The sequence below is a fragment of the Micropterus dolomieu genome, linkage group LG17, assembly GCF_021292245.1.
Source record: "Micropterus dolomieu isolate WLL.071019.BEF.003 ecotype Adirondacks linkage group LG17, ASM2129224v1, whole genome shotgun sequence".
In the NCBI taxonomy this organism is placed as follows: domain Eukaryota; kingdom Metazoa; phylum Chordata; class Actinopteri; order Centrarchiformes; family Centrarchidae; genus Micropterus; species Micropterus dolomieu.
The window spans coordinates 11167515-11182907 of NC_060166.1; the positions used below are offsets into that span (position 1 = coordinate 11167515).

General features: G+C 39.2%; 2 protein-coding genes across 4 annotated transcripts; both read left to right on the forward strand.

The window, feature by feature from the left end:
* Positions 1-1694: 1694 nt before the first annotated feature.
* Positions 1695-7192, forward strand: LOC123986666 (transmembrane protein 25). 2 transcript variants are annotated; one of them, XM_046075053.1, is made up of 7 exons: positions 1695-2279; positions 2381-2671; positions 2858-2989; positions 3104-3137; positions 4650-4759; positions 6378-6461; positions 6592-7192. In XM_046075053.1, exons 1-7 carry the CDS (start codon positions 1901-1903, stop codon positions 6663-6665), a joined length of 1104 nt encoding a protein of 367 aa, XP_045931009.1. In that variant the 5' UTR covers positions 1695-1900; the 3' UTR covers positions 6666-7192. The 2 variants fall into 2 exon arrangements, with proteins under 2 accessions (XP_045931009.1, XP_045931011.1); XM_046075055.1 differs by lacking the exon at positions 6378-6461.
* A 1459-nt stretch (positions 7193-8651) lies between these two features.
* Positions 8652-12804, forward strand: LOC123986667 (T-cell surface glycoprotein CD3 delta chain-like). Of its 2 annotated transcripts, none has more exons than XM_046075056.1 (7): positions 8652-8725; positions 9049-9123; positions 9303-9323; positions 9494-9676; positions 9886-10029; positions 11720-11784; positions 11878-12804. In XM_046075056.1, exons 2-7 carry the CDS (start codon positions 9069-9071, stop codon positions 11932-11934), a joined length of 525 nt encoding a protein of 174 aa, XP_045931012.1. In that variant the 5' UTR covers positions 8652-8725; positions 9049-9068; the 3' UTR covers positions 11935-12804. The 2 variants fall into 2 exon arrangements, with proteins under 2 accessions (XP_045931012.1, XP_045931013.1); XM_046075057.1 differs by having other exon boundaries at positions 8684-8725; positions 8980-9123.
* Positions 12805-15393: the final 2589 nt, after the last annotated feature.

Sequence of the window (15393 nt, forward strand, 5' to 3'; positions counted from 1 at the left end):
TGCAATATTTTACAAGGAGAGTGGATTTTTAAAATAAATGTTTAGACAAAGCAGGACACTTCTGACTTTTCACACAGAAGGCATCAAATGTAGAGTAGTTTGTATCACGCATGATTTCGTTTCGCTGTCTGATTTTATTTTAAATTCACAGACGAGAGCAGATTCAGGAGAAAGACAGAGCTCCACCAGCAGAGTGGGACAGCAGCTCCACAGCCTTCACGCTCTCTAATGTGTGATTGGCACCAAGGCTACATACCAACACAGCAGAGCATGAGAGAAAGAGTCTCTGCTGTATCACATCCTGAAACTTACAGATGTCAGAGCAGGACTGATGCATCATACAACACAGATACTGTAGAGTAGTGGGAGCAGAGGGTCTCTGGATGAGTATTATTCTGCTTTTATATGTTCTTTATAAATAATTTCTATAGCTTTGGGGTCAAAACAAGGTTTTCTTGCCTGAAGGTGGAATTTCCAGTTAATTCACTTATTATTCAAAATCACACAACAGGCCATTTTATTTTTTATTAAACCTTTATTTAACCAGGCAGGACACTTAAGAACAACTTCTTATTTACAAGGACAGCCTGGCAAGAGGGGAGTAGGAGAGTGAGGGGTGGATACAGATTTAGACAGTGTTGCATGACTACATTTGATCTAATAAATTTATTCAATTTTCAATTCAATTCAATTTTATTTATATAGCGCCAAATCACAACAACAGTTATCTCACAGCGCTTTTCATAAAAGAGCAGGTCTAGACCTACTCTGTGATGTTATTTACAGAAGCCCAACAATTCCCACCAAGAGCAAGCACTAGGCGGCAGAGGCAAGGAAATCGGCCATCTGCCTCGACCGGTTGGGGGTGAGAGAGAGAGAGAGAGAGAGAGAGAGAAAGAGAGAGAGAGTCAGCCTACACAATATACACACACAGAGGTACAGACAGTAAAGGTGATGTTGCTATAGACTAAATGAAAAATGGTATAGATATGTATAGTAGTGTTAATGATAACAATCGTAATGTTAATGATTATAATAACAATACGACTAGTAATGGTAATAGTTGTTGTAGCAGAGGGTGTCGAGCAGGAACACGGGGGCAGCAGGTGACCCGCAGCCACAGATCCAGACTCCACAGCTCCAGAGCCAGAAACACCTGCAGGAAGTGATAGGAGGAGAGAGGAGAGGGACGAGAAAGCACAAGACTACCAGAAAGGGGAGAAGTTGTGTTAGTAACATGCAATAATGGGATGAGGTTGCATACAGAGGGAGAGAAAGGGAGAGAAAGTAGAGGAGAGAGGAGCTCAGTGCATCATAGGAAATCCCCCGGCAGTCTAGGCCTATAGCAGCATAACTAAGGGATGGTTCAGGACTCACCTGAGCCAGCCCTAACTATAAGCTTTATCAAAGAGGAAAGTTTAGTTAGTTTAATACTTTGGAAAATACACTTCCTTGTCTAGAGTTAGATGAAAGAATTAATACCACTCTTAACTCTCTGTCTGTTATGAAGCTAGAGCCAGGAGACGGTTAGCTTAGCTTAGCACATAGACTGAAACAGGGGGAAGAACACAAGTGTAAATATGACAAGCTGTGGTTTTACAGCGGCAGGAAACAGTACAGATTAAATTACATATTATAATAACATATTAATTATTGAGCTTAAGCGGTACTGGTAAGGATTCTGTTCATTTAGACAGAGCCATGTTAGCTATTTTCCCCTGCTGCGAGTCTCTGGGCTAAGCTAAGCTAACTGGCCGCTAGCTATGGCTTCAAATTTCACTGACAGATATGGGAGTGATGTTAATCTTTTCACTTAACTCCACAACAAAAGGAATAAACACATTTCCCAAAATGTCAAACTACTGCTTTAGCTTGTAATATTAGTGTAGAGACACTTTACATGCAGTCCTATTACAACAATACTGATCCTTTACTCACAGGTGCAATTGAGCCCGCCCCCAAAATTGACGGACGGCACAAGGCAGCTGTGACATTGCAGGAGAACATGACACACCGGTTCAACTGCCAATCAGGTGGCTGGGATCCCCGTGCCCCTCCCTTGCTTACCTGGTACCTGAACGGGGAGCAGCAGAGAGAGCCCCACCGTGGGCGCCTGGTGATGACGTCGCAGGAAGATTCTGAGGTCATGAGACCGGGAACCAATCACAACAGCACCTTCTCTCTGCGGGCCAGGAAGTGGGACAGGGAGCTAGTGTGTGTCGCATCGAATCCCAGGACAGGAGAGAGTTACAATGCCACGGTCACACTCAATGTCCAATGTGAGTCTGTGTAAAATATTTCAGGATTGTAAGTGGACCCAGCTAATTTCTGTGGATACAGTGATTGAAGTGCTGAGTTGTTCATCTTCTCTGTCTCCCAGTTCAGCCAGAGATCCTCAGGGTAAACGCCCACTACAGTGAAACCTCAGAACCCGGCCTCTCCCTGGTCCTCTTCGCCTTGGTAAGGTCTAACCCGCCCGCCACCATCACTTTTGTGGACCAGTCCGGCCAGCTGGTAGCCAACACCTCTGACTTCCTCATCCTGGACTCACGAAGCTATCCCTGGTTGACCAATCACACGCTGAAGGTCATGCTCAGTAACCTATCAGGGAATGTCTCGCTCAACGCCAGCAACAGTGTGGGAACTGTGCAGAGTAACCTAACACTGGCAGGTCAGTGATGGTAAAAGGCAAAATGATAAGTTCTCTTTTATGCTAAGTTAACTGTATCCTGGCTGTACCTTCGTATTTACCATGCAAACACAAGAGTGGTATTGATCTCCTCATCTACGTTTCAGTAAGAAAGTAAATAAGTGTAGTTTCCAAATTGTCAAACATTTCCTTTAACTCTCTCTCTAGAGTTCCTTCAGTCTCGTGTGGAGGTGCCCATGCTGGGAATAGTGACTGGGGGAGCCATGGCCTTCATGGCCCTCCTCATCCTCAGTCTGATAGTTCTCTGCCTCATGCAAAAAAACAAGATCAAGTCCTTTGGTGAGACTGGAGTGTGTCTCTGTGTGTTGGAAGTCAGCTGGAAAATGTGTGACTGTAGCTTGCATTGTTGTACTTATTCAGCAGGATGAGATGTCTTCTTGTCTTATGTTACAGATGAGCCAGTGGAGATTCTGATGACCAAGAAAAGGTAAATAAAGTAATCAGACATCTGTCATTGGATATTTGTGTGAACCACCTTAATAGAATACACCTGGAGAGTAGGTAAACCAGGCCAACAAGACTGGATAAGCATTTGTCTTGGAGTTGGATATGTTATGGTAGACAGTATCTCCTTTTACCCATCAAGTGTTGAATCTTTACCTCAGAGGTTACCAGCTGAGTTTTCATTGTAAACCAACTGTGATTGCCTGCTGCCATATTTTGCCTTGCTGCCATAAAGGAAAAGGTGAAATAAGTGAAGGTCTCTTCTCATTCTCAACAGGCAGTGTTCAGCAAGTTACTCAGGGATTGTAATAAGTGACTTTTTACTAATTACCCCTTAAAAACTAATAATATTACATTACTTTTTACTGGGTAGTGAAAGAAAGAATTCATAACAGCAACAAGGAGTATTCTTAACGCCACTGGCTTAGATAAATAAATATAGCCATGAGTCAATCCTGACTTTTTAACTAACGTCTTTCTGCACTTTCATTTATAAGAGCAGTATTCAGTGTTTTTACAAAACATTGCTGCACTCCCAAAGAGTGCATGCATCACTGGCAGTAGTGGACAGTCAGCAAAGAGTTTCTGTATACAAGTATCACATTGCTGTGCCTGTCAGCAGATGCTTAAATACATTTTGGCTAACAGCCGACTTCAACAACATAAGATCTGGCTCCTTGACTTGAACTGCCCCATGATCTGCCACGCAACATGCAAACAGGTCAAAGACAACAAAACAACTGTTTACTTGTTAACTCAGTAACGCAGCATTACTTGGATTAATAACGGTAATATTATTACTGTTCTGGGGCTGAACAGTAATCCTTTACACTACTAGTTACTGAGGAAAGTAATAATATAACAGTAACGCATTAAGGAGTAACGTGTTAATGCCCAACATTGTCTACAAGTGAAGAGTAACAGATTTATTATATATGTTAGGACAACCTCAGATAAACACTCCATGGAGGCCCATTCAATCAATTTATTTGCTTTCTTTTGCTGCTAGTTAGATGAGATAATTGGTCCCCTGTTTCCAGTCTTTGTGCTAAGTTAACCTAACGAGCTGCTGCTTTATAGTAACATCCGGCAAAAAAGCGAGTAAGCAAATTCCTTTTAAGTGTCCCATATTCACTCATGGCAGTTCAGCATCACACAAACATGTTGAACACTTGACACATGTAGACAGTGTCCTGCAGATTATACTGTAGATGCTAATATGCTGACAAGGGCCTAGCATTAAAACATTACACAAAATCACGTCCACCTGTCACTTTTAGAGCATGAAAACACCTGTGATGTTGAAAATAGTCAATTGAGGGTTAAGGCTTGTGTATAAGGACTTTTAACAAGTATACATCCCCCCATATCCTTTTATAATTTTTGCAACCACCACACTCCTGAAAGCGTTTTTGTATTTTTATAAATACTTTATGACCATCCTGCAGAACAATAACACTAAGTTGGAAATCTCTCCTCCATATTTCCTGCACAGTGACTCTGCCAATCTGAAGGCAGAGAAAGCTGATAAGACCCACATCCCGAGAGAGAACATGTCTCTGCCTTCTAACATGCAGCTCAACGACCTCAGCACTTTGAGAAAAGGTAAGAATTCAAACTCCCTCACCTCACACACAGATGGGTGGAGCTGTGTGTGCGTGGGGGGGGGGGGGGGGGGGGGGGGAGACTGTATATCACATTGACAGCTTAGAAATATGAAAATACTGTATGCTTTTATGCCAAAAATGCAATTTGTGAAGTTGTGAACTCTTGTTCATGAGGTTCGCAAGATGGCAAAAGTCTGGAGGTCAATTAAAACATTAATCAGTCAGTGAACACCACTCAATACAAATATTCAGTTTTCACAATCAATGCGCAGCGCTAAAGGTTGGCAAAATGGAGACAATAGGGTACCTTGCATTCTGAAATCTGAAGTACATGGCAACACAAAAGTTTTCCAACCAACTTCCACTGTGGTGTAAAATGTGATCAACTGTGGTCAGGTTATTCCCTCCATAATTCCTAAAGAGTTTTAATGCAGCATAAAATGACAGTGTAGTCAGGGTTGGAGTACTGCAACAACTGCCCGTGGGTCCAAGGACTGTCAGGGGCCCCAATTCATTGCGTTTCAGTAGTATGTCGTAATATTTTTGTCCCCTGGCTCCCTATAGTGGGTTAATTCATTAAACTTAAACTGAAATCTTTCAAACCTTTTTTCATTTTAATCCTAATGATTACGGTTTACAGCTCATGGAAATCAAAACTTCAATATCACAAAACTATTAGAATTTTGGAATAAAAATAATAAAAGAATTTATAATACAGAAATGTCGACCTGAGAAGAGAAAAGCTCTAATCAACTAACTAACTAAAAACACCAAAGTCTGGTTCTGATGCTAAAAACGCTTTTCTTTCAGTTACTTATTTAAATTAGTTGTTATTATTCCAGCTCCCATGGCTGTGCTGTGTTGTTTATTTATTTTGCTTGTACTGTTCCACGTTTTCATTTCTCACTCAGTTGTCTTCCTATGTCAGCTGTTTATTGCTGCTGTTCGGCTGTTTGCCTCTTTGCTTTTGTTTTTTTGTTTGTTGTTTGTTTTTCTCCACCCCAGGCCCCCCTCCCTGTTCTCTTACAGGTGTTGTCCTTTCTCTGTGCTGTCTGTTTGTGTGGTGTTTGTGTCCTCCATCCCCATGTCTGCCCCTGTCCGGCCCAGTGACAAATAAATAATAAAACAGAAAAGGAGTATTTTAATACTCTCTTGTTAAAGTAAAATCTGTCTGGCACAACATGGCATCCAGCTCCTCATACTCTATACCAGACTGCTGGGCAAGACAGGTTTAAAAAGAAAAAAAAAACAATGCACTTTTCCACAATGTTTAATTTCTTTTAAAATGTACCTCTATGTACAACCGACCTGTTGCTGTAACATGTATGGGCCTAAAAAAAGTTTCCAATATTTATGCTAAGCTAAACAAACCATCTCCTGGCTTTAGCTTCAAAGCACATTTCAGTGTTTGTACACCCACCCTCCCCTTTTCTATTCTTTATGCTAAGCTAGGCTAAACGACTCACAGCTGTAGTGATTTAGAGTAAAGACGTGTGAGTGGTATCAGTCTTCTCTTCTGTAAGTTGCAGCATGAAAATATAAGTGCATCCCCCCTAAAACTATCCCTTCAAACTCATCCTGCCTTTTCTCTTGCATTCTGCTGTTGCTTCTCGCAGCCCGAGAGGCGGCCCAGCAGAATAGTGTGGGTGAGAAGAAGGAAGAGGAGGAGGAAGATCTGTCTTTAGCCTATGCTGCTAGAGGTCAGGGAAATACACGCTGATACATTTTTCATTGTTTATTCTTTAGATTCAGTGTGGAGGAACTGCAGGGTGTGTTTTATTTTTTAGTGCTGTGTTCTGTCTGACTGCTTTCCTCCCCGATGACTCCCAGGTTTTGCCCGATATCCGATGGTGGGCTACATCTATAAAGTGAACAGCACAAGCAGCGAGGAGATCTGGCTGTGACTGACCGCAAAATTACAAACACAAACACACACACACACACAAACATAATGTTCATGCATGCAAAACAGTGCAGCTGTCCGAGAGGAAACCCAGAACAACTGCCAGTCAGTCATTTAACCAATCATCAATCTCCTTCAAGCTGGACCAGGACGACCAGGAAACTGGTCTTGTTGTGAAGATCTTATCTGTTTCTGGGTCACAACACACTCTCTGACGAGTTCATCATGAGTCTTTTTGAATCTCAATAATGCAAAGTATGAACTCTACGTATAAATGCTCATGTTCTGTATGTTTTGACATGATTTCCTCCTGTAACCACATACTCATAATGTCCTCCTCCCCGTTGCATTATTGGAATGCATTAATTGTTCTATGCTAACACCAGAATGTCCAAGATACTGTACTGTATGTGAGATTGTACATTTTGAACAATAGTATCCAAATAAGATGGCACATAATTAAAGTACATGTATTTGTATAATGGATATGTCATGTACTGTATATTTGTATGCATATGTATATGTGTATAAAAGAGGATGTCTAATAAAGATGATAATGAAATTGTATGTAGTAATTGCTGGAAAAAACTGGTGGTTTTGTAGATGCGCACCAGGGGGCGCTCTAAGTTTATAAGCTGGAAAATATGTAAGACTTTCTGTTATGTGGGTGATGTGTGTTGTTGACATTTCAGTAGTGATGAGTGTTTGTTGTGTGAAAGAGAAAGGATTTTGGGAAAGAAGACATTTGATTCTCTGCTTTCTTTTTTGTTTTGTTTACAATAGCAGGTGCACCAGACAAATAATGCATGTCTTTAAGTTTGGTTCTATGAGTGTGTATGTGTGCCAGGTGTTAGCTCTAGGTCACAGGTTGTTGTGGCAGGAAGCAAACTTGTGTTGTGGGAGCATCTCTTTGCTCTCGCTCTCTCTCTGCTCCTGCTGCTGCTTCTTCTTCTTCTGCACTGAACAGGGAATGTAATCTGTCACACACAGCGGGACAAACATTTACAACAGGCAGGGAATTGAAATATTCATCTGAACACAATGCCTTTTTTTTTTTACCAGATGGAGCTGCTCCACACATCTCTCATTTCAGCTACCATGTGGATGACAGTGACATCATTTGCATAGTCAATATGAAGGTTTTCCTTCACAGATTGCTGCTCATATCTATAGGAAAGTATCAAAGGTGCTTTGTCAAACTGAATTATGACGTGGGTAAAACGGTGAAAATTACTTGATACATTTTAACTCCCCAAACATACAACAGTAACACAAAGTCATAGACAGCGGTGGAATGGAGAATGAATTAACAATTTATTGCAGCTTTTCGACTGCAAATGGAATAAATATTACATACCAGTTTAACTGACAATGACAGTGTATCCTAATATTACTAGTGGAAAAATACTGCCGTACATGTAAAAGCCCCACAATGAAAATGCAACTTGAGTAAAAGCACACAAAAGTGCACAGGTATTATTAACAAATTCAATATAAGTGTCAAAAAATAAAAGTAGACTACCTAATGCAGAAAACTGTCTCCTGTCCCATTTTTAAATTATTAGATTATTGATGCTGCTGCAATAATGTTTAAGTAGCCTTTACTGTTTACAGTTAGTCAAGGCAGAGGTCATTTAAACCTACAGACCTAGTGTTTAAGTAATTTAATTTACAACAATGCATCATAAGACGTAACCTCATGTGTTTTGTATGTAAAATCTTGATCTGTTAAGTAACTAGTAACTGTAGCTGTCAAATAAACATAGTGGAGGAGACACCTCCCACTGAATTCTAGTGGAGTAAAAGAAAAACGTGGTGTGAAATGACAATCCATGAGTAAATGCACTTAGTTATATTCCACCAGTGTCTTATGCTGTCATTTGCTGGAAGTTAATGAGACACCGATTGCTCCAGATGTAGAAATCAACAAAGCCTGCTGAGATGGAAAATAAACCAATCACACTCACTTCCTTCTCACTCTCACACACACAGACTGAGACCCTTCACCAGACGGAGGCTGGATGCTTTGACAGCAGGGACACGGCAGCTCTTTCTTTTGAGGTCAGTACTTTTATTAAAATTTTGCTGTGGATTTCATATTTTCAGTTCAGCTCAGATTGTGAACGTGTATGATTTGATGGAGACCCTCAAATATGACGATAATAATATAATTTGATATTTCAGGTAAAATCAACAAAACTCAAAGTCAGTTTTTATTATAGATTAGCTTATATTTTTTTCTTGAATCAACACCCTAAAGGTTGTCTTTCATCGTAAGTTATCTTTAACAATAAGTTGAGTAAAATGGTTGACAGGGAACAGAAAATGGCGCTCTTCCTGTTTGCTGTTGCTGTTACTTACAGTGATCCTCCTGTCATCGGCAGAACTCAGACGAGTAAACGCAATGAAATGTCAAGTAGTGTTTCCTGCCTGTCTGCTGCTGCTTTGGACACTGACAGGTAGGCCCAATGTCAAGATTTTAGTTTTTAATGACAAGACACCAAAATGACAACCTGTCTTCAAATATCTTACATCGGTATGGTTTTAAAAAGACTAATAATAACTAATAGACTCCTTTCATTTTAAAAGTTTCATTAAACTAAATGTTTTCACATTTCTTTCCACATTTCTCCCACAGCATCTGTCAGTAGTAATTCAGGTAAGAAGACTCTTTTAACAGCCAAATGAGGTTGCCTAATAGTAACTACATGTGTGAAATGATGTTTTAATCTGTCTCTAAGCATGCCTGAGGGTTATTTACAAGAAGCAGTTCAATAATCAGCAAATGGTGCAGCTTTATTGTATCAAATGTTTCTTTTTCCTACACAGGAGAAACGGACAAGATAACTGTGACATCTGTGTCTGATGGGATAAAGGTGTCCTGTGACGGAAGTACAGTTCAATTAAAAAATGGTTCAAGTGGTCAATCCTTGAAATTGGAATACAATGATGAGAACACAGGAGAGTACTCTTGTGAAAATGGAAAAACAAAAATCTTTGTGAAATTTCGGAGTAAGTTCTGCTGCAAAAACTGTGTCTTGTATTGAGTAATGAAAACACTCATGTATTTTGTAAATTTTGAGGGTTTTCTGTGTAATTTTATTACTTGCCATTACACTGTATTATAAGTACAGTATTTCATGACAGTAATCCTACCTAACAAATGTGAGATTCTCAAGTGACTGGTGTTTGTGTCTGTGTCTGTGACTGTGTTTGTCCAGCCTGTGATAATTGCATAGAGCTCGACCCGACTTCAATATTTGGACTAGTTGCTGGAGACGTGCTGGCTACAATTATGATTGGGTGGGCTGTCTATCTTGTTGCGTCTCAGACTCGCAGCGGTCCAATTGCCTCTCACAAGAAAGGTAATATCTATCTATCTATCTAACTATCCTGCCTATGTTTAGGACGGGTGTCTATTTGGGACAGGCTTTTCATTCCTTTTGCACAAAATTCTTACTCAGCAAAGATGGGAAATAGGCTACTATCAAGTTGTTTATTTCAACCAGTACGAATATTAGTTGTCTAAAAATTAAGCTGTTGGATAACATGTCAATTACGAACCATTCATTGGATATAGCCCCAAGAGACAGCCCATCTATAGGCCAAGCTCAAATGGTGCTAATTGTTTCCATAAAACTAACCGGAGGATTGAATGTGGAGAACCTAACCAATGTATAATGTGTAGCATGTTTGACAAAGGTTTTAACAGTTATATTCGTATGTGCAATCTAAGCAGCTTAGACAGAGCTCGGAGGTTTTCAAATTCAAGCTTGCAAAGTACAATAAATAAATGGTAAATAGGCAGTATACATTAAAGTAATTGAGTTAAAAATAGATAAATAAAGAAATAAAATAAATCACCAATCCGCACACACGGACATACACATTGATGAATAAGTTAATCAACCATTCATGTTTCAAATGGACGTGGGCACAAAACGTGAGTTTTATAAGAACTTCCATAAAAATCAGACCTGGCTTCTAATTGAGACCTGCATTTTTTTGTCAAAATGTGTAGCCACACCAGGCCAATAAAAGGGACAGGCGTCTAATTGGGACTGGACTTTTAATTGAAGTTCTCAAGAAGAACATAAAGGCTGCAATAACCCTCACATTTAAAATGATTACTAAATAGACTACTAGATACTACATATTCAATGTTGCCTATTCAATTATGCAGTAGACCTGCTCTATATGAATAAATAAATAAAATAAATACATAGTTTCTGATTGCTTTTTAATACTTCTTTCTTTTGGATATTGAGTTAAAGGATAGGTTCACATATTTTCAAGTCTGTCTTAAAACAATAGTCAGGTGCCCATCTGAACACTGAAACAGGTTTAGGTCGTAGAGTCTATTGTTTATTCCCTGCATATGTATCTTCTGCATGAAGTTAGTGCTAAACACATTAAGAACGCATGTGTCATGGTCATGGTAATCATAAGAACCGAACCATGGGCATGGCTACAGCCATGATCACAGCAACAGCAGCACGCGCTTATAACACAGTAGAACCAGGTTAATTAGCTCCGACTACTTGTCTTTATATTAGCACTGATACACACTGGGTAGCCACAACTATCATATTATACTTTTCATGCTATATACACCTTGTGGTAGGCAGACTTTGTTACTTTTGGACAGTGGCAGGCTAGCTGTTTCTTATGTCTTTCCAGTCTTTATGCTAGGCTAAGCTAACCAGCGACATATTTAGCGTATACAGCATTGTTTTTCAACCCCTGTACTGTGTTCTAAACATGTAACAGATAAGTTGACCAAAATTATGATACATCAGTGTATTACTTAAACTAGTCCACAACAACAAGTATTACTGTTTACCTCAGTTCCCTTAGTAAAAGTAGCAATACGACATACACAAAAACATGCATTAACAATTTTATAACTCAAATAAAAAGTAGAAATAGGCATAAGCAGTAAATTAGCTCCAGTGATAAATAACACCAATTCAAATATAACACTTAACTTAACATTAATTATGATTATGATTATGATGATTTTTATATTAATATTTTCAATACCTATTTCCTCAGGCTCTGATAGACAGCATCTCGTTCCTAACGAAGTGAGCAACAGAGGCTCCAGTGACCATTACCAGGTAAGCTGAATTGTGAGGGTGTTTTAATAGGCATGTGTGATTATCACTTGTAAAAAGTAAAATTATAAATTACAATTTTTCTCTTCCACCCAGCCTCTGAGACACCAAGGTGGTAAAAAAGAAACGTATGATGTTCTGAACAGAAGATAGAGGGGTGGTGGCCCCTCTGCCTGGGAACCCAACCCCCCACCCTCCCCAGCCTGAAAACATACTCTCCATGTGTCCTTGCAACGCAAACATCTGTAGGAGGGAAAAGTCTGTTATCGGTTCCCAGGCTCAACATCATGACAGGATACTTTCTGATGTGTAGCTCTGCGACGGACGCCGCTCGTTCCTGATGTAATGTGCTCTGTAGATTACTGTCTCAGCTTAGGATCTCATTTCATTTATTTTCACCATGCATGTAAGATGTTGCTCTTAATAGACCACTCACATATCAAGTGACTTGTTAACCTATTGCTGTATGTCATAGTGCAGTGTTTATCAGCTGTTGTTCTCGTGTTGGCGTCTCATTTGAATCGGCTATGTTCTTTCTTCCAATTCTGTAAGTAGGGCTGCTACAACAGCCACTTAATATAATGACTTAAAAATGAAGTGTTTCTTTTGACAAACAAAATGGACATTATCATGATGCAAAAATAAACATTGACAACAAAAATTGTGTTGTCTTGTTATGTTGGCAGCTATTGCCAGTGCTGGAAAGCAACTAAGTACAGTTACTCATGTATACTTAGGTACAATTTGAAGGTACTTCAAAAAGGTTTAGAGGTAAATACTGTGCATTTTACTGACTGACAACTATGATTACAACTTTTCAGATTAACTTCAACAACATATAAGCTTTTAAAAGAATGTATAAAGAGTTGTTTGCAGCTCTGCAAAAGAGACCCCCTTCTGAAACCACTCAGATGGTTTCGTGGAAGTAATTGTTTGAGGCTTAAAGAAGGTCTAATTATCCACTATTTGACAAATAAGATTAGAAAAAGATAAATGTCTAAAATACAGATTTGTGATGCAGAATTTGTTTGTTTTCTTCTTTTCCACCACATATCATCATCATGACCATGTTCCCAAGGTTTGGGAACCACTGGACTAAACTACCAAACTGCATATTGCACTAAGTAGTCACAGTTTTTCTCGGTTGCTTTGGTACATTTTTCAGATCAGAAGTGAAATTCTCAAAGCTACTTGTTCAACCTCCACATTATCATTTGTGCAAATCATAAACACAATTGATTATTCCTTTAAACAGTGCTTTGACACCTTTATGCAAATGATTATGTACAATTGTTTGCTGTTTCCTACATTATCAATTGCTTATGTCATGTTGATCACGATGTATTATACCCGTCTCTGTTGAATAGTGTTAGCCCCCAAAAAATCTAGGTATAAGGTCATTGCATGAGTCACTACGTGCAAAGTGGTTGAACACGTTGTCATAATCTGTCAAGCATATTTTCTATTCATGCCTATTAGATTTTTTTGTAAATGTGTCCTGAATTGATGAAGATATCCGTTGCGATGTGGATGATAATCAGTGGGCCGACAGACAGGAACATCAGCCTGAGGGCTGTTTCCATGTTTACACTTCGAATTTTGTAATTTTTTCCGTTGTGCCTTTCACTGCTGTAAAACATTCTTGTTTTATTTTATTTTCTGTATCACAATGACGTACTCTGTCAACAAATTACAGTACAAACCATAAAAGTGCGAATGTGAATCATGTCCAATCTCTTGTAATGTGTAACTTTGTACAGCTGAAATTTACATACGTCATATTGAAAATTTGCATGTCTAAACATTTTGACGGCACTGACATGTTCACTGACATAAAGATTTACTTTTGAGAGAAAAACTGAGGATTTTAAGACAGTTACAGGCTTTTGCAGATAATGCACTGTGTGGTGCTGTTTTTACGATCTGTTTCGAGAAATTCTCTTACTGTTCTGCAAATATTGTGCCAATATATGTACCAAAACCACTGAGAGAAACTGTAATACTACAACAGTAAAACTGCTTACACATTGATGCATCAGTGCTAATCTAATTAAGTGATATATCAGTCATATGACTGTTATACATATTAATTCTTTCTGCAGAATGAGTACTTTTACTTTTCATTCTTTAAAGTTATAATCCTCAAGATTTTCTTGAATTCAAACCCAGTTTTTGATGCCATTATGATTGCTACTCTTTCTGCATAACCATTCGATATATTTGCATTCTGTAATTAACTCTGTACATAGTAGTTTTCCTTTTTAGTGGAGGAATCAGCCATTCCCACAGAATCTGACATGCATGTAATCCAGTGTTACTGTTTTGTCACAGTTGGTCCTGTGACACTTCCTTTTTTTCCTCCTGTGGTGTTCTGTGGGCGTGTGTGGGTGTCTTTCACCTGGCAGGGAGCTGATCACCCGGTGAGGCTACACACCTGTTGCCAATCCTCATCTACACCTGGCTTTAAGATGTGGGGCTCCCTAAGACTCATCGCCAGAGTATTCCTAGGCATCGCATGGTTGAGTACTTCAGGCCAGTTTTGTTACTTGAGCATTTAGTTTGTTTCTAGTGTGTTCTCTGCCTGAACCCAGAACACATGCCTCTTTTGTTGTTCTCCTTTTTCAAGTTACTGAATCTGGTGTGTTTTAGTCATGTTTGGAGGATCTTTAGGAGAGCTGTTTGCCACTGCCCAAGACGGCCTGCCCCTGCTCACATCTCACCTACTACCACTCTGTACTACTTGCCCCTCAGTTCTCTGTAAATAAACTCTTTACTTTAACTGGCCTTGAGTGTTCTGTATCCGCACCCCGGTCCTCAGTCTTACGAAAACCTAACATAATTTTATCTCATTGTTTACTGTTTACTGTTCACTCACCTGCAGCCGTATCATAGATGCATTAATCTACCTATATTATTACAGTTTCTCTCAGTGGCTTTGGCCCTAACATATGCAAAACAGTAAGAGAATTTCTTGAAGCAGATCGTACAAACAGCACTAAACAGTGCATTACCTGCAAAAGCCCGTAACTACCTCAAATTCCTTAGTCTATCTATCAAAAGTAAATCTTTATGACAGTGAATATGTGAGTGCCATCAGAATGACGAGTACTTGTGTCATTGTTTACAAACAAGATAGTCAAAATGTTGTCAATGTCACAGTGTTGTCATGTTGTCAATGTAACAGTGTACTCTGGAAGTGTTTTCTGGTGTAAACTATGGCTGAGGTTTGGATGACAATGATTGAAAATGCACAAGTCTGCACTTTTACTGTGTATATCAATTGCAACAGTACAAAGTTACACATTGACTGCAAGAGATTGGACACAATTCACATTCACGCCTTTACTATTTGTACTGAGATTTTTTGACAGAGCACATCATTACGACACAGAAAAGAGAAAGATGTGACTGTTTTACAGCACTGCATAGCACAATGGAAAAAATTACACACTTAGAAATGTGATGGGAAACACCCCTTAGTCTGTGAGGCCACAGATTCTCACAGATTTTGTCATCAATTATGGAAACATTTACAAAACAAAGTCTAATAAACAATAGAAAATATGCTTGTCAGATTATTGACAAGTGGTTCAACCATTTTGCCTGCAGTGA